This window comes from Rosa rugosa, chromosome 2, assembly GCF_958449725.1.
Source record: "Rosa rugosa chromosome 2, drRosRugo1.1, whole genome shotgun sequence".
NCBI lineage: Eukaryota > Viridiplantae > Streptophyta > Magnoliopsida > Rosales > Rosaceae > Rosa > Rosa rugosa.
Genome location: NC_084821.1, coordinates 1,489,271 through 1,508,024, shown reverse-complemented (window position 1 = coordinate 1,508,024; position 18,754 = coordinate 1,489,271). Strand labels below are relative to the sequence as shown.

General features: G+C 39.8%; 2 protein-coding genes and 2 pseudogenes across 2 annotated transcripts; 1 reads left to right on the top strand and 3 right to left on the bottom strand.

The window, feature by feature from the left end:
• Positions 1-670: 670 nt before the first annotated feature.
• On the top strand, positions 671-6,976 carry LOC133727855 (uncharacterized; annotated as a pseudogene).
• On the bottom strand, positions 3,829-6,249 carry LOC133727844 (tyrosine-sulfated glycopeptide receptor 1-like; annotated as a pseudogene).
• A 6,142-nt stretch (positions 6,977-13,118) lies between the features above and the next one.
• Positions 13,119-15,434, bottom strand: LOC133727827 (receptor-like protein 2). Its single transcript, XM_062155228.1, has 3 exons — positions 15,096-15,434; positions 13,946-14,570; positions 13,119-13,342 (listed from the first exon to the last, which is right to left on the bottom strand). Exons 1-3 carry the CDS (start codon positions 15,432-15,434, stop codon positions 13,119-13,121), a joined length of 1,188 nt encoding a protein of 395 aa, XP_062011212.1.
• Positions 15,435-15,518: 84 nt separating this feature from the next.
• LOC133727818 (uncharacterized) lies at positions 15,519-16,736 on the bottom strand. Its single transcript, XM_062155221.1, has one exon. It carries the CDS (start codon positions 16,734-16,736, stop codon positions 15,519-15,521), a length of 1,218 nt encoding a protein of 405 aa, XP_062011205.1.
• Positions 16,737-18,754: the final 2,018 nt, after the last annotated feature.

The following is an 18,754-nucleotide window of genomic DNA, read 5'->3' as shown; positions in this document are numbered from 1 at the left end:
CCAAAAGAGACCCAGTAGGGAGGAGAAGCCATGGGTTGCAGAAGCACATACACATGGTAGACGAAATTGAAATATAAAAACGAAGAAAAACCCCCATAACCAATTTGAAACAATGATATCAAATAGTCTGGGCAATATCCTATATGGTAGTGTAATGCAACAAAACGGCATACAAAATCATGATTATAAGATTTGATTAAGAGCACAGCGGGCTGCGATACCTATATCTCATAATGGAATCTAGTGAAAGCAAACGCATAACATAAATAAATAAGGAATAGTGCCTGTGCCATTGAGCAATTAACCGACATCGGCTAGATATATGATATATCATATACATTCGCCGTATATCTTCATAAACCATGATATACGTAATTGACATAGATTTTAAATAAACTCATAGATCATGAATTATAGTTAATAGCAATAATGTTGCACCATAAAACTAGTAGATCATCATAGAGTTTTCAGAAAAATGAATAAGAGCAAGCGTGCTGATAACGTGTTATAAATTAAACAGAAGATAGATAGAATAGTTAGGAGAAAGTATAAGTATTTTCATTTAGTGTCATTAACCTCTTTTATATCGAGCTAAGATTTACATCAAATTACATAACTAACGTGGACAACCACATAAATAATAATTGGGTCCCCCAACCAAAGTAAGAGTATGAAACATTTAGACAACACGAGGAGCCATTCTGTCCGTTCATCAATATCCTCTCCTTCAAGCTCCAACGATTCTAAACGCTTTTCCAAGACGCGTCATCTCCACCGTCCCGATGACACTTCCAAAAGAGACGAACAAAGGCAAAGGGAGAAGGCCGAGAAACAGAGGAGCAAAAGTGAGGCAAGGAGAATGAAATCGAAAGACAACGATAAGAAGAAGCAGAGAGCTTATGAGATTGATGATGATTCTGGGTCTTCGAGCGGTGGTGATCCGCAAGCGGTTCTGCGAGACTTGTTGAAGGAATTTCCTAATATTGGGTGCGATTTGAAGCAGCTTTTGCAAGTGATCGATGGGGGCAAAGCGGTTGACATAAATGGACTAGCTCAGAAACCTCTGATCAAGCCCTGTTCCTTGGCTTGAATCTCAAGGAACTAAATCACGGAGCTTTTGTATTGCCTCCAAATGTTCGTCCAACTTTGGAGGTTGTTGGTTCCATGATTACGCCTTCTTTAGATAATGTTGTTCCTCCTGAGAGAAGGCCAATTGGCCCGGAGAAGCCGTCGCCGGAGATACTTGATGCTGCAGCCAAATTGAGAGAGGCAGAGGCCGAGTTAAGGGAAGCTGAGTTGAAAGAAAAAGATGATGGGGTTTTTATTGGACCTGCACCACGTGTTGTGGCTGCTGAAGCTGAATCAGCTAACCAGGCTGATCGGTTTGAAGAGGTGACAAGGATCATGGAAGCAGAGGATGACAGCCTGTATGAGATACTAGGATCAAACCACAATGTCTCTGCTGATGACATCAAGAAAAGGTACTGGAAGTTGTCACTTTTGGTGCACCCTGATAAATGCTCACACCCTCAAGCCAACCAAGCATTTGTGAAGCTGAACAAGGCCTTTAAAGAACTACAGGATCCAGAGAAGCGGAGAGCGCTGGATGAGAAGATTGAGCTCAGGGAGAAGCAGGAGAGATTCATTGTTGAGTTGAGGGCAATGCGGGAAGCAGCAATGTGGAGAAAGATGCAGGGGATTTCCATGGAGGGTGATGAGGAGCTACTGGCAGGTGATGTGACTGGTGTTAAAGCGGCACGAAAAAGAGATGAGTGGATGACAGAGCTTCCACCGGAGAGGAAACATGGTATGAGTACAATGCAGTCGACAATGTTTAGCAGGAGTGCTAAACGAGGGCGTGGGGATACTAGTGGATGGACTGATGCTCCTTCTGAAAGAGCTTGGAAAGCTAAGATGGATTATTTACAAGCCTATAATGAGTTTGCATCACTTGCTTCGAATGAGGAGGAGAGGAAGAAGAGTCTAGAGGCAGAGTTGATGGACAATTACAAGAAACATAAACGATCGAAATCATTGCTGCAAAAGCACCAAGAGGAGATTAGAGCGAAGAGAAAATACTCCAAGCAACAGGCAGAGGAGGAAGACTGGGTGGGGAAACATCCGTGGAAGCCTTGGGACCGTGAGAAAGATTTGGCTGGTGGTAGACAACGTGTGCAATTGGATTCAGAAAACATGACTCGAGGTTTATCATCTCGGTTTTCTGGAGGATCATATCAGAGGAACTTCCTTTAGCCATGAAATGGGTGAGCATCTTGCTTTTTCCAGGCTTTAATTGACAAGTCTTACTTTTTACACTGAATGGACGCCTTGCCTTGTAGTAATCATAAATGAATGATTGTTGTCTTGTGTCAAATTTATTGTTAACATGAGGAAAAATAGTTTGGATATTTCTATGTATTGGGGGGTGAAATGTAAAATTTTATGACATGCTATATATCTGCGTTTTTTAGTGAGTAATGCCTTTCACTGTTCTTGTGTGAATTATACTGAGAAAAGACTGGATCTTTTATTTCTGGGTTTCTTTTTACTTCTAAGCATTTGGGTAACAACAGTCAAGTTAGCCACTTTTTCTGCGCTGTCACTGCTATGGGGTTTTGATCTTTGTTAGAAATTACAGAAAATCAGTCTATGAGGTTCTTGATAGCATATGCAGTGCTAGTACATAAAGGACTTGGAAGATTTTTGATTTTCTGGGTACTTAATGTACCATTTCTGGCAATAGAGTATAGACTGGTTATTTGACTGTCCACCTTGGAATTGATAAGGTTTGTTGGTTTACTGGTTTGCCTAATTAGACCAGCAATTGAAGGATCACATGCCTTCTTCCATCAGGCCAGTTTGATAGGAATTTTCTTGTTGAACTTTTTTATGTCTTTGCTTTGAATTTTTTTCTTAGGTCATGATAAACAATGAAGTTGTTTAATTTTATTTTTCAAGAAAAAACTTGCTTGCTTGAATTATATATGGAACATTTACTCAGAAAGATCATGGCTTTGGATAAATTGGTAATATTTGTCAGAAGTATGTAGGTGTGTTACCTGAACCCTTTATCTCAAAATTAGTGTGTGCGTGTGTGTGTGCGCGCGCAGTTTTTTTTTTATGATTCTATATGTACTGCTCAGTCTCGAGCAGTTCAAATTGGGTTGAAAGAGATCTGCCCCATCTTCGGCCCTTTCTGGTGCAAGAACTGCAAATTATAAATAAAACCTTTTCTGGTGTTTTGTTATGCTCTTTGTACTAATGTTACCCTGTATCTGTTCATTTCCATAAAGATGGTGTGGAGCTGTACTGGTAAAAATCTGATTGTGAAGTGTTCAAGTTTGCTTCAGGGCACATTCAATAGCAGATTTAAGCGTATAGATGTTCTAACTACTAATTTATTGCATGTCATTGATTACCATTATCATGTTTCTTGAACAAACATATTCACATGTAGATAAAAGACTTTCTAGGTTTTGAAATGAAAAACCAGTACCAAATTTGCATATTGAAGCTCTAAACCTTCTATGTCGTAGACTTGTATCAGTGTTCTATGTACAAGGCTTATTTATGAACAATGTGCAGCTTCCCTAGGTGTGTATTTTTCTGTTTGAAATAAAACTCTTAATCCCAAATTAATAGTGACAATTGAAAGAGGGAGGTCTGTTCCCTTCATCCCATGTAGAAGTTGAAGTATCCATTTAATCTTCATTTTTGTGAAGCCAGTGCTTAGTGGACTTGGTCCCGTAATTGTTCTATTGACCTAAGCTAGATCTTAATAGTTGCTAAGTCAAAATTTACACTAATCTTTAGAGAACTGTTGTAGGTAGAAAAAAGTGCAATGGATGGTAGAAGGATATGAACAGCAGATACATAATCCATTTTATTTCCTATCTGATCTCATCACTCCAAACAACAGACAGAAGAAGACTACAGAGTATTTGTGAGAACACACACTGAATGCGCCTTACATTATACATTACCAGCAAACAAAAACAGACCAAGTAAGTACAAACCTAGAGATATGTCATCTAGCTTCTGAGCCTTTGCTGCATACACACTGTTATCATCACATAAAGCCTATTATGTACATTTTCCAGAGTATAGAACCACAGACTCCCAAAAATCCTACAATGAACCCAAGAACAACCGAAAGCCATGGAATTTGTTGCCCATTAATGTCAAGAAGATAATGATTATTGTTGTTGCCTTTCTCAATGCCCTTGTTTGGATTTGGTAGGCACTCATTTGAAAGTGGTGGACCACAAAGTTTGGGATTCCCCTCAAATGCAGAGGCATTGAAGCTTTGCAGCTGAGTACTTGTTCGTATTTGTCTTTCAAGATTATTGTATGAGACATTGAAACATGACAAGAAGTTGAGACTAGTCAATGACAATGGGATTTTTCAAGTTTTTGATCCAAATTCGTCGATTGATCCAAATTCTCCAAGTTTTTGAGGTTGGATAGTTGCTCTGGAATGTTACCGGAAAAGTTGTTATTGCTAAGACTCAATGTATGAAGAAGCTTCAAGTGACCAATCTCGGTAGGTATGTTCCCCCATTAATGGTATTATTGGCTATGTATATTGCTGGAGGAAAGAAAGACAATTTGTACTGCACTAATGTTGGACCTTGGAATCCATAGACGGGCAATTCAAGATAAATATCATCAACTTGAGCTGTAGAGCGTTCAGTTACTAACATCGGTAGTTTACAAAGCTCTTTTGGAAATCCACCTGAAATTCGGTTGTAGTCCAAACTTAGATAAAAGAGCCTTGGAAGAGTTCCCAACCAACTAGGAATTGTTCCAGCTTAGATAACCATACAGGTAGTTGGCCTGTCAGCTCACATTTACCCAAAGCTAACATTCGAAGATTTTGGAATCCTTCAAAATCAACCGTGCCAAGATCTGCCGGAAATTCCTCACCTACAAAACTAGATGAAAGGGATAGGACAATGAGATTTTTGCAATGCATCAGTATCTTCATTGCCTTTGTGATATTTGTCATTCTATTATAACCAAGCGAGAGGAAGGACAAGAATTTCAATGACAAAATATCAGGTTGTATTTCTCCTTCTAGATCATTAATGCTCAGCTGAATTGCTTTCAGGTACTTGCAAGAGTAAAGGCTTATTGGAATTATACCGGTGAGGTGATTCTTCCCAAGATCAAGTTTACTGAGTTTATTAAGTCTGGAGAAATTAAGCTCAGAGATATTCCCTTCCAAATTGTTGAATCCCATATTCAATTCTGTAAGGCTAGCTTGTGCAATTCATCAAAGATGGGGACAGAAAACCTTCAAGATTATTGAATTGAAGGAGTAAGAGTTTCAATTTGGAGAGCTTGCCAATGCTTTTAGGGAGCATGCCAGTCAATCCATTAGTGTTGAGGTCAAGGATTGAGAGGTTTGTGAGGTTGGCAATTCTTTCACTAATGGCTCCATATAGCGAATTGCGAGGTAAAGCAATTTTTTGTGGTGGCATTGTAGATATCATCTGAACGTAATCCCAACAAGTTATTGTAACCAGCGCGAAAAGCTTGCAGTTTGGAACACTCCCCTAGTCCTTGAGAAATATTGCCAGTAAACTCATTGAACGAAAAATCTAATAGCCTAATCAAGGGAGAACAATGAATACAAATTGATGATGCAATTGAACCTGAGATTGTGTTATTGCTAACATTGAAACTAGTCAAATTCCAAGCTTGTTGGAAGAATGAAGACGGAATTACACCATGTAAGTGATTGCTGGACAAATCAAGCATTCGGATGTTTTGGGATAGTAGAGAAAATGGTAGTTCTCCGGAAAAAAGGTTGTAGCTCAAATCTACTATTTCAAGATTATACAAGGACAAGAAGAATCTAGAACTTTGATCTAGAGAACCATAAAGTGAATTGTGGGAGAGATTCAAATGTGTGAGATGTGTGAGATTTCCAAGTGAGGATGATAGAAAAAATACCTTCTTTGAGTTTAAGTCCTTTGGAAGGTAATTGCAAATGGGTGATCCGTCCACCCTGATTACATGTGATGCCCTCCCAATTGCAAGATTGCAACAATCAGCGGAAGTCCAATTTAACTGAGGAGAAGACAGAGTGAGAGCGAAGGACAGCAGAGAGCTGCGTTCGCTTTGGTTGCAAGCATGAATGTTTTCAAAAATGATATTGGAAGAGAATATCAAGAGAAAGAAGAAAAGGAATGCATTAGCCATTTGGTGATAAAGCTGCACTAGCAGGTTTGTTCTATATTCATTGTTTTAGATCAGATTTCACTCATGTTTGTATTTATATTGAACTAAATGAGGTCAGCATTGCCAAATAAATGATGACCACATAGGTTGCCAGAAGGATCAGCAAGTCCATAACCCAGTCTGACCGTCATTACATCTTTCTTAAGATAGGTATCATTTCCATATTGATAAATAAATGAAGATATTTTGGCATGAAATCTATATCTAAGATTTGTGACCGAGACCTTTCCTTTCCTGATTTTGTATGTTTACAATTGCATATGTCAGCTTCCCTTCCTTTGCTCATAGAATTTATCCAGCGGTCTCTGTTCACTTAGAGAAAATATAGCCTCATTATTGAAAGCAAAAAAAAAAAAAAAATTAATAATTAATATGTGAACAAACTGTTCCTTAATCAGCCAAACAAATCAAAACACCAAAGTAGGTGCAATATCTAGCCAGCTAGCTTCTAATTGATGCTTTTCGTCCTGTTGATTTGCACAGTTATCATCACAATGAAAAAGGTCGAAAGAGATCAGCCGCATCTTGGGCCTTTCTGGTGCAGGAAGTTCAAATTACAAATTAAACCGTATGTGCTGTGTTGCTAACTTGCTATGCTCTTTGTACTATTGTCACCCTGGATCTGTTATATCTCCATGAAGATGGTGTGGTACTGGTGAAATCTTGTAAAGTGTTCAATTTGGCTTCATGGGACATTCAAAAGCAATTTTGACCAGATATATTCAAACTATTTTAATGTCATTGGTTCTGTACAATTAATACATTCCTTGGAGGTACATATCTACAAGTAGATAAAAGGCCTTCCAGGTTTTGAAATGAAAAACCAACACCAGATTTGCATACTGAAGTCTAACCCTTTTATGTCGTATCTCTGTTTTCTGTGTACAAAGCTCCTGTATGAACAATGTGCAGATTCCCTAGGTGTATATTTTCTGTTTGAAATAAAACTCTTCAATCCAAAGTAAAATGACAATTGCACGAGAGGTATATGTTGGGTGTGTGGATCCGATTCCACATAGGATAAGGATTTGTTAATCCTTGATCAAATAGGAGTTTTGATTGTTTCCTACCTGCTTACATAATCCTACTTGGTAATGGTTTCTATGTCTATTGGGAATAGGTTTCCAATGTCTTATAGGGTCTAGTTAGATATCTATAAATAGGGGCATAAGTTGTAGTAGTAGATCAAGTCTTTGAAGCATTAAACATAGAGAGCAAGTGAGGTCTTGAGAGTTGGTGAGAACTTCTTGTGAGAGATTCTTGTATTCTTGTTCGTGTATTCTTCTTCTTCTATAGTGAAACCCAGGCAGCCCGGGGACGTAGGCAAAGTTCTTTGCTGAACCTCGTTAACAAGTTCGTGTTTGTTTTCTCGATCGTTTATCTATATTGTTTTGCACTTGTCTGCTTCCGCAAGAGGAATTTTTGGTCAAATTCCTAACAAAGTGGTATCAGATCTTAGGCTCTAGAGTGGAAACAATGAGCATAGAAGACGTTGAGAAGAGGGTCGATAAGTTCGACGGTAATGACTTTAGCCTATGGAGGTCACAAATTGAGGACTACTTGAATATGAAGAAACTTGCTAAGACTTTAGAGGGCAAGCTCCCAAAAGATATGAAGGAGGAAGAATTTGTCGAGATGGATAGGATGGCCCTTGGAGCCGTTCGACTATCGCTTTCGAATGATGTACGGCGATTTGTTATCAAGGAGACTACGTTGAAGGGGATGATGGATAGTTTGTCCAACATGTATGAGAAGTCAAATGCCGTTCAACAGTTGTACTTGATGAGGCGGCTGTTCACTTTGAAGATGGGTAAGGGTATATCTGTTCGCCAGCAAGTTGGGATAGTTGGTGATATTATCGAGCAACTAGCATCGGTGGATGTTAAATTCGACGAACATATCAAAGCTTTGGTGTTGTTGACTTCCATGCCTTCGGATTGGGATGTGACTGTGAACTCGATTTGTAGTGGAGCTGGGACTACGAAGAAACTGAAGTTTAATGATGTGCGTGACATTCTTCTGAATGAAGAGACGCGAAGACAAAATAACCTTGAAGATCCTTCAAGTTCTGCGCTCTCTATAGAAAATAGAGGTAGAACGTTCAACAAGAACTCAAACAACAATCGTGGAAGGTCCAAGTCTAGGGCACCTGGAAAAGGCCGAAGCGTGTCCAAGTCAGGAAAGTGGTCCGATGGGTGTTGGCATTGTGGGAAATCTGGACATGTCAAGAGAGACTGTAACCAGTGGAAGGAGACAATGAAGATGGCAAACACAACCGAGTTTGATTCGGATGCACTTGTACTAAGCGTTACTGAAGCACCATTGGAGTCGTGGATCATAGACTCTGGAGCGTCATTTCACTCAACTTCACAACAAGAGCTCATGGTGAATTACCGACGTGGTAATTTTGGCAAAGTGTTTCTTGCTGATGGTGGAGCCTTGGAGATTGTGGGAAGAGGTGATGTGAATATTTTGCTGACAAATGGTGGAACATGGACCTTGACCAATGTTAGACACATACCGCGGTTAAAGAGGAATTTGATCTCTGTGGGTCAGTTGGATGATGAAGGATGTCGCACTACCTTTGAGAAAGGTACGTGGAAGGTGTGTAAAGGAGCTATGGTGTTAGCTCGTGGAATCAAGACAGGAACACTTTATACGACCTTGAATATTGTTGCTATTGTTGAGAACAATGAAGGCACTACGATCGTTGAGAAAAATGAAGATGCATACTTATGGCATCGTAGACTTGGGCACATCAGTGAGAAAGGTATGGGTGTACTTCAGTCGAAGGGTAAACTACATGGTGTGAACTCAGTGAAGATTGGGCTTTGTGAAGACTGCATATTTGGGAAGCAAAAGGTTGTTAGTTTCTCAAAGGGTGGCAAGGCACCAAAAGATACAAAACTAGAGTTGGTTCATACTGACGTGTGGGGACCTGCACCGGAGCTTTCGTTAGGTGGCTCAAAGTACTATGTGACTTATATTGATGACTCCACAAGGAAAGTATGGGTTTATTTCTTGAAAAATAAATGGGAAGTATTTGATACTTTCAAGAAGTGGAAGGCGATCGTAGAGAATGAGACCGGGTCGAAGATCAAATGTCTGAGGTCGGATAATGGAGGTGAATACTGTGGTAATGATTTCAAAGAGTATTGTGCAGAGAATGGGATTAGGATGGAGAAGACAATTCCCGGAACTCCACAGCAGAATGGAGTGGCTGAAAGCATGAATAGGACTCTGAATGAGCGTGCAAGGAGTATGAGGATACACGCAGGATTGCCAGACATGTTTTGGGCTGATGCGGTTAATACTGCTGCTTATTTAATTAACCGTGGACCATCAGTACCATTGAATCATCTCCTACCTGAGGAAAAATGGAGTGGAAAAGAGATAGGCCTATCACATTTAAGAGTGTTTGGTTGCGTGGCATATGTTCACATTGAGTCAGGTGCGAGAAGCAAGTTGGATCCCAAGTCTCAAAAGTGCATATTCATAGGCTATGGCGGTGACGAGCTTGGCTATAGGTTTTGGGATATGCAGAATAAGAAAGTTGTAAGGAGCAGGAATGTCATCTTTAATGAAGAGGTGATGTACAAGAATAGGCAAGCAGCAGAGCCTAAAAGTCCTGTAAGAAAAGATCGGCAGTTTGCAAGGTTGGAAGAATTGTCCAATGAAGATGTGTCTAAGGGAAATCATGGGAAGGAATGACAACAACAAGAAGCTCCTGAGGTCGCACAACCTGAAGAACAAGTTCCTAGTGATGAGCCAGTGACACCTCCTTTTGTGCCAAGAGTATCGTCAAGAAGTACTAAAGGAATACCAGCTGATAAATACTCGCCTTGTGCTAATTATTTGCTGTTAACTGACTGTGGTGAACCCGTGAGTTATGATGAGGCAATGCAACATAAAGATTCTGCTAAGTGGAAGGGTGCCATGCAAGATGAGATGGACTCTCTCATGTCCAACAATACTTGGGAGTTAGCTAAGTTACCAACAGGCAAGAAAGCACTGCATAACAAATGGATTTACAAGATTAAGCAAGAAGTTGATGGGAGCAAACGTTACAAGGCAAGGTTGGTTGTGAAAGGTTTTCAGCAAAGGGAGGGAATTGATTTTGATGAGATCTTTTCGCCGGTTGTGAAACATACCACAATCCGGGTGGTGCTTGGTTTAGTGGAAGCTGAAGGTCTGTATTTGGAGCAGCTAGACGTCAAGACTGCTTTTCTTCATGGTGATTTGAAGGAGGTCATATACATGAAGCAACCACAAGGTTTTATAGCACCTGGTAAGGAGGACTTGGTATGCAAACTGCAAAAGAGCCTTTATGGCTTGAAACAAGCACCAAGACAGTGGTATAAGAAGTTTGATGCTTTCATGTGTGGGAGTGGCTACACAAGATGTCAATCCGATCACTGTTGTTACTTCAAGAGGTTTGACAAATCTTATATCATTCTTTTACTGTATGTGGATGATATGTTGATAGCTGGGGAAGACTTCAATGAGATTAAGAAGTTGAAGAGAGAGATGTCAAACCAGTTCGCGATGAAGGATTTGGGTGAGGCGAAGAAAATCTTAGGTATAAAGATTATCCGTGATAAAGTGGCTGGTACTCTGAAGCTTTCACAAGCGGAGTATGTTGAGAAGGTGCTTAAGCGATTCAATATGGATGAATCGAAGGCTATAGGAACACCGTTGGCGGCTCACTTTAAATTGTCCAAGGAACAATCACCCAAGAGCGAAAAAGAGAAAGAATATATGAAGAATGTACCTTATGCATCAGCAATTGGATGCTTAATGTATGTTATGGTGTGTACTAGACCTGATATTGCTCATGTAGTTGGAGTTGTGAGTAGGTACACGAGTAATCCAGGAAAGCAACATTGGGAGGCTGTGAAGTGGATCATGAGGTATCTTCGGGGTACTACTGATATGTCTCTTTGTTTCAAGAGAGGTAGTGCTGAACTACAAGGATATGTTGATGCAGACTTGGCAGGAGATCATGATACTTGTCGGAGCACTACTGGTTATGTGTATACTGTAGGTGGTGCTGCCGTATCTTGGGTCTCAAATTTGCAAGGGCAAGTGGCCTTGTCTAAAACTGAGTCCGAGTATGTAGCAGTCTCAGAGGCTGGTAAGGAGATGGTGTGGCTAAAGGGTCTGTTGGAGGAATTGGGTAAAAAGCAAGAGAATTGTGCATTGCACAGTGATAGTCAAAGTGCAATTCACTTGGCAAAGAACCCTGCTTTTCATTCAAGGACTAAACACATTCCTATGAAGTATCACTACATACGAGAACTCGTGGAGAATGAAGTGCTGCAATTGTTGAAGATTCAAGGAAGTGAGAATCCTGCTGATATGTTGACTAAGTCTGTGTCAATAAGTAAACTGAAGCTGTGCTTGGCTTCAGTTGGTCTCCAAGTTTGAAGAAGGAGATGTTGGCTGTGATAATGGGTTTTGTGTTGGCTATGATTGAAGAGTATTGAAGAATGTTAGATACTAGCGTAATCGGCTAATCGGCTCCAAGTGGAAGATTGTTGGGTGTGTGGATCCGATTCCACATAGGATAAGGATTTGTTAATCCTTGATCAAATAGGAGTTTTGATTGTTTCCTACCTGCTTACATAATCCTACTTGGTAATGGTTTCTATGTCTATTGGGAATAGGTTTCCAATGTCTTATAGGGTCTAGTTAGATATCTATAAATAGGGGCATAAGTTGTAGTAGTAGATCAAGTCTTTGAAGCATTAAACAGAGAGAGCAAGTGAGGTCTTGAGAGTTGGTGAGAACTTCTTGTGAGAGATTCTTGTATTCTTGTTCGTGTATTCTTCTTCTTCTATAGTGAAACCCAGGCAGCCCGGGGACGTAGGCAAAGTTCTTTGCTGAACCTCGTTAACAAGTTCGTGTTTGTTTTCTCGATCGTTTATCTATATTGTTTTGCACTTGTCTGCTTCCGCAAGAGGAATTTTTGGTCAAATTCCTAACAGTATATTCCCAGTAAAAGTTGAAATATTCCAATTGTAGTCATTTGTAAGGCCACTGCGTCTTGCTTTAAAGTTGTTCAATTGACCTGAGCTTGACTTTAGTAGTTGCTAAGTCCAAATCTTTAGAGGACTGATAATGCTATGTTGATGCTGCTGCAGGTAGAAAAAAGCATAATGGATGGTAGAAAGGATATGAACAGAAGATGCTTCTTCTTTTTTTTTTCTTTTTTTTTTCTTTTTTTAACATTTCTGATCTCATCACCCCAAAGTCCAAACAACAGACAGAAGAAGACTACAGAATATTTGTGAGATACATCATACACTACCAGAAAACTAAAACAGGCAATATAAGTACAAACCTGGGGATATGTCTTCTATCTTCTGAGCCTTGTGCGTATGTTATCATCACACGGAGCCTACTGTATACACTAATTTTTTAGAAATTGGAAATATGCATACTAATTTTTTAGAAATTGGAAATATGCATATAGAGCCACAAACTCCCAAAAATCCTACAATGAACCCAAGAACAACTGAAAGCCATGGAATTTGTTGCCCATTAATGTCCTGATGATCATGGTTGTTGTTTTTTTTGTTGTATTGCCCTTCTTTGGATTTGTTTGGCATTCATTTGAAAGTGGTGCATTACAAAGTTTGGGATTCCCCTCAAATGCAGAGGCATTGAGGCTTTGGAGCTGAGTACTACTTGTTGGTATCTGTCCTTCAAGATTATTGTATGAGACATTGAAAGATGACAAGAAGTTGAGACTCGCCAATGACGATGGGATTTTTCCAGACAAATGATTCATGGAGAGATCCAATCTCTCCAATTTTTTTAGGTTGGACATTTGCTCGGAATGTTTCCGGAGAAGTTGTTGTTGCTAAGACTTAATCCATGGAGAAGCTGCAATTGGCCGTCTCAGTAGGTATGTTCCCCTTAATGGTATTATTGCCTACATAAATAGCTGGAGGAAAGTAAGACAATTTGCATTGTACTAATGTTGCGCCATTGTATCCGTAGATAGCCAATTCAAGATCAATATCGTCTACTTGAGCTGGTGTTTGTTTATATACCAATGCTGGTAGTCTACAGAGTTCCTCTGGAAATTCACCTGAAATTAGGTTTCCAAGCCAATATAAAAGAGCATTGGAAGAGTCCCCAACCAAGTAGGTATTGAGTATTGACCCTGATAATCTATTAGAATACAGGTTCAAGATTTGTAACTTTTTGAGCTTAGATAAACATAAGGGTATTTGACCAGTGAGCTCACAATCACTCAAATCCAAAGTCGAAGATTCTGGAATCCATCAAAGTCTTCAACATTGCCAAGATCAGCTGTTGGTTCCTCACCTACAAAACTAGTTGATAAGGATAAGAAAACAAGACTTGTGGAACGCATCAATATCTTCATTGCTCCTGTAACATTGGTCAATCTATTATCACCAAGCGACATGAAGAACAAGGATTTCAACAATAGAATCTCATGCGGTATTTCTCCCTCTAGATTGTTATAGCTCAGTCGAATTGCTTTCAAGGACTTGCATGAGTCTAGGCTTATTGGAAAGATACCAGTAAGTTATTTTTCTGTAGGTCAAGTCTACTAAGCTGACTAAAATAGAGAAGTTAATCCTGGTGATTTCTCCTGCAAAGAAGTTGTCTGCAAGGCGTAATTCTACAAGGTTTGTGCAATTTGTGAGAGACAGGGGCAAAAAACCTTCTAGATTGTTGAAATCAAGAACCATGAGTTTCAACTTAGAGAACTTGCCAAAATGGTGAGGGAGCACACCACTCAATTGGTTATAGGAGAGATCAAGGATTGTGGGGTTCGCAAGTTGCAGCATTTTATCACCAAGGACTCCAGAAAGAGAATTAGCAGGTAATGAAATTTCTTCAAGTGTGGTAGCATTATACATCTCTACTGGAAGTATTCCTGAGAGGTTATTGTAACCAGCATGAAAAACCTGCAGTTTGGAACACTCTGCTAGTCCACAAGATATATTGCCACTGAATTTATTGAAGGAAGTATCCAACAGCCCAAATGATGGTGAGTAATCATGAATACAAATAGAGGATGGAATAGAACCTGAGAAGTTGTTGTTGCTGACATTGGAACTAGTCATATTCCAAGCATGTTTGAAGAATGAAGTTGGTAGCTCTCCGGAAAGAAGGTTATAGCTCAAATCAAGGACATCCAAATGATTCAAAGACAAGAAGAATCTAGTACTTTGGTCTAGTGAACCAGAAAGTGAATTGTGAGAGAGATTCAGGTGGGTGAGATGTGTGAGATTTCCAAGTGATGATGATAGAAAGATATCTTCTTTAAGTCCTTTGGAAGGCAACTGCAAATAAGTGATCCAACCACCCTGGTTACATGTGACGCCCTCCAAATTGCAACAACCGGTGGAAGTCCAATTCAACTGCGGAGAAGGAAAAGTGAGAGCAAAGGACAGCAGCGAGCTGCGTTCGCTTTGGTTGCAAGCATGAATGTTTTCAAATATGATATTGGAAGAGAATATCAAGAGCAGAAAGAAAAGGAATGCATTAGCCATTTGGTGATAAAGCTGCACTAGCAGGACTGTTCGTTGTTTAGATCAGATTTCACTCCTGTTTGTATTTTTTTTTTTTAAATAGGGCCAGTACAACCAGTGGCGGAACCAGGATCAAATTCCTGTCTAGGCTAATTAGAAGGGCACAATAATTTTTTTTTTTTTTTGAGGTTTGGAACCCAGTGGGAGGCTCATCCTCACGCCTTTATTATTTTGGATCAAAACATACAACGGAGGGGACATAAAACCAAACCCCGTAAATTAAAAACTACAAGCATACATTTGTTGTAAAATAACACTAAACTAACTAAATTGTACCCTCCTAGACCCACTGAGTTCAAACTCAGCAATCACAGAATCATTATCAATGCTATCGGCAAATTCTTTTTCGATGTAGAGAACCATCAAATCATCAAAAAACTCATCTTCCATCTTATTTCGAAGTTTGTTTTTTATGATGGTCATAGATGAAAATGCTCTCTCTGTTGTTGCTGTAGAAACTGGCAGAGTCAACACAAGACAAATCAATCTATAAATCATAGGAAAGAATGCTGACTTTCTTGATTCAACTAACCGCCGACACAAATCAGACACAGTAGTTGTGTTGGCAAATCTTGGATCCTTCTGAATATCTGCTAGAAAATACCCACACTCCATATCTAGAGCAAGCATATCATATGATGTAAAATCTTGAGGATAAAACCTCAAAGCAAGATTGCAAACATCTTCACATTTAAATGATCAAAAATTATCACGTGGATCAAATGTAGCACTAAGAATAAGGAGCTCCAACGAATTATCTGTAAATCTACTATCCAACTCTGCCAATTGAAAGTCTATCACAGCATTAAGTATATTGACCCGATAATAATGCTCATTTGTAATATTTTGTTCACAAGCCCTTATACTTTTCTTATAAGGAGCAGACATATCTGACATAATAATATCATGCTCACAACAAAATGTTTCAACCCTCATAATCAAATCATCCCAACCATCTTCTCTCATATCTTGAAGTTTTGATTTTGTTATTGAAAGAAAATTGAGAGCATTCAAGATGTCTATGGCTTTTTTTTGCAATGACTGACAAAGAAAATCAGTAATCTTCATGACATCATGCATCAAAAGCAAGCAAAACACAAAATCAAAACGCTTCATTGCATTACCTACACTCTTTGCTTCTCCTTGTACTTTATTTGGTCCATTTTCAACCAAATTTGCAAGAGTTGTTTGGGTAGCTCCAAATAACTTAATCAAACTTGAAATAGAGCGAAGATGTGAACCCCAACGAGTAGCCCCTGCTCGTTGCAAAGTGCAAGTCTGATTAGCACCTCTACCAGTCTCAAGTGCTCCAGCATCCACTAAATCTGCAATTTCTTCTTCTCTAATAACTCTCAAAGCTGAATGTCTTTTTGCAGAAGAATCAACAAAATTTACAATAAAACTTAGAGTTGAAAAGAATTCCCAAATATCATGCACTCCTTTAGCTGCAGCATTTAAAGTCAATTGTAAGCGATGAGCAAAACAATGAACATAATATGCATATGGACACTCTTCACGAAACAAAGCTTGCAAACCATTAAATTCACCCCGCATGTTGCTAGCACCATCATATCCTTGCCCACGCATATTTTCTACTTGAAGATCATATTGAGTAAGGACTTTAGATATCTCATCTTTTAGAGTTTGAGAACAAGTGTCTGCCACACTAAGCACTTTGAAAAACCGTTCTCTAATAAACCCATCACAATCAACAAATCGAAGAATGATAGCCATTTGTTCCCTATTAGATACATCAACAGCTTCATCAACAAGGATACAAAATTTGGCATCTCCCACTTCCTCCCGAATCTTGGTTCTAACTTTGTTACCAAGTATATTTAGAATTTGTTTTTGAATAAGGGGAGAAATATACTTGGCATTACCAGGAGCATTTTGTAAGACTCTGCGAACATCCATATTCATTCTTCCAAAGGAATTCACAACCGCATTGAAATTGCCACCATTGGATGAATTAACCGATTCATCATGGCCTCTAAAAGCACAACCCTGGCGTGCCAACAACCTTACACTCTCTATAGTAGTAATAAGCCGGAGTCAGTTGTCTGCTACTTCTTGTGATGATTGTGTGCTAATCACTCTTTCAATATGCTTAGATGGGTTTCTTAGTGACTCCCACTTGTGCATGGCAATATTATGTGGGGAATTTATGCCTCCCATGTGATAGACAATGCCAGATTTTTTAGACATAACATTCTTCCAACCTTGAAACCCATGCTCAGTAAATGCTGGATGATGGGATGGGTAACTATCAAACAAGAAACAAGGGAAGCAAAATGCTTTGTCCAACTCTGCGGAATACTCAAGCCACGACCATTCTTTGAACCACTTAGGATTAAATTTTCGACCTTGACCTCCGTCAAATGATAATGGGTAAAAACTTAAGTAAGGTTGATACGGTCCTAAGACCACATAAGCTCTTCGAATATTGTCACGCTCATTCAAAGGGTACTTACATATTGGACGCCTTATTCCTGGATCACGTTGAAGAGAACTAACATCAAAACTTTCTTCTCTCTCAATTCTTTCATTATGACACTCTTCTAGTGGAATAGATGGAGAAGGGTTTAAAGGGACATCATTAACAGAATTCTCAGTCAAATTTCTACTCCCACTCCCACTCCCACTTCTAATCTCATCGACACTATCACTTAATGGAGCACCACTTGTAAACCATGACAAAAGATTTTTGTACCTCTTGGGTTTCCGGTGATCTGTCACTACAACCAGTGGTAGCAAACAAAATCGACATTAGGCAAAAGGAGATCTGGGATTTCTTTGAGGAAACTCCATTGGGAAAAACAGAGCAGGAAGAATAAGTGAAGAACAGAGGAGATCGATAGAGCCTGAGATTCATACCTTGTTTCAATCGATAAGCCCATAACCTCGATCGAAAGTCGAAACACTAGAGTAGACTGAGGCTGTGACTGTGACTCTGTGAACTGCTGTGGGAGCTGGGAGCTGGGAGCAGACGAATACACGGGAGTTCAATACCTATAATTTTTTTTTTCTTTTTTCTTTGGGCTGGTATATGGGCTGGAGGTAGAGATATATATATATATACTTAAGGGTTTTTAGCCCAAAATCTTGTCTAGGCTCAAGCCCATGTAGCCTACCACGTCCTTCCGCCACTGAGTACAACTGCCCTTAAGTCTTGATCATTAATGAAAATGCAGAATACATTGGGGGGGGGGGGGGGGGGGGGGGGCGGCATTGTGTCTAAACCCCAAAAGACAATGAGCATCGAGAGAACATCCCGAGATAATAACAGGAGTCTCAGCTAAACATATGTATTCTAACAAGCACCAATTAGCGAAGAGTGCACTACTGGCTACTCTATTCGCTTTACATTTGTGTCGACACACCGGAAAGATATTGCTCACACAGAGCCATAATTTGCTACTACTTTCAGCTTTCCAACTATATTGCCACCGGAAAAACAATCTGGTAGCACTTAGTTTCATTCTGCTACTGGGATTTGACGAAGCAAGGAACTCGTCGCCTAGTCAGAGCAGACAAGGCACACAAGGTGCGCAGTCCGGGACAGAGCCCACGTCGCCCAACCACAATAGAGTAGGGACTTATTGCTGGCATAAAGCCACATCCTACAAACAAATAACAATAAACTAAATTATGAAAATTAAAAACAAACCCAAGGCTCAATCTCAAAGCCTTGGCCCAATCACTCCTAAGGAATTGGCCAGCCAAACATCCAACCCAAATCTCAGTGAGAAAACACCAGCCCACCACCGAGGCCCAACGTAGAATTAACACCGCCGGCTCCGCTGCACCACCTACACCGGCACACCACCATCGAGTCAAGGCCTTGATCGCCATCACACCACCCTAGCTACCAAACCATACCAAATCTGGGTTGAAAATCCCATATTGCAACTCTCAGATATCGGGGTCGAAGA

Excerpts from the sequence above, each read along its gene's own strand:
- LOC133727818 (XM_062155221.1), bottom strand. The coding sequence starts at position 16,736 with ATGGATGTTCGCAGAGTCTTACAAAATGCTCCTGGTAATGCCAAGTAT.
- LOC133727827 (XM_062155228.1), bottom strand. The coding sequence starts at position 15,434 with ATGGAGTGTGGGTATTTTCTAGCAGATATTCAGAAGGATCCAAGATTT. Across the intron at positions 14,571-15,095 it reads AACTCAGTGGGTCTAGGAGG|TTGCCTTCCAAAGGACTTAA; the intron begins GTACAATTTAGT and ends ACTTATTTGCAG. Across the intron at positions 13,343-13,945 it reads TGATTTCAACAATCTAGAAG|GTGAATTTCCAGAGGAACTC; the intron begins GTTTTTTGCCCC and ends ACCTAATTTCAG.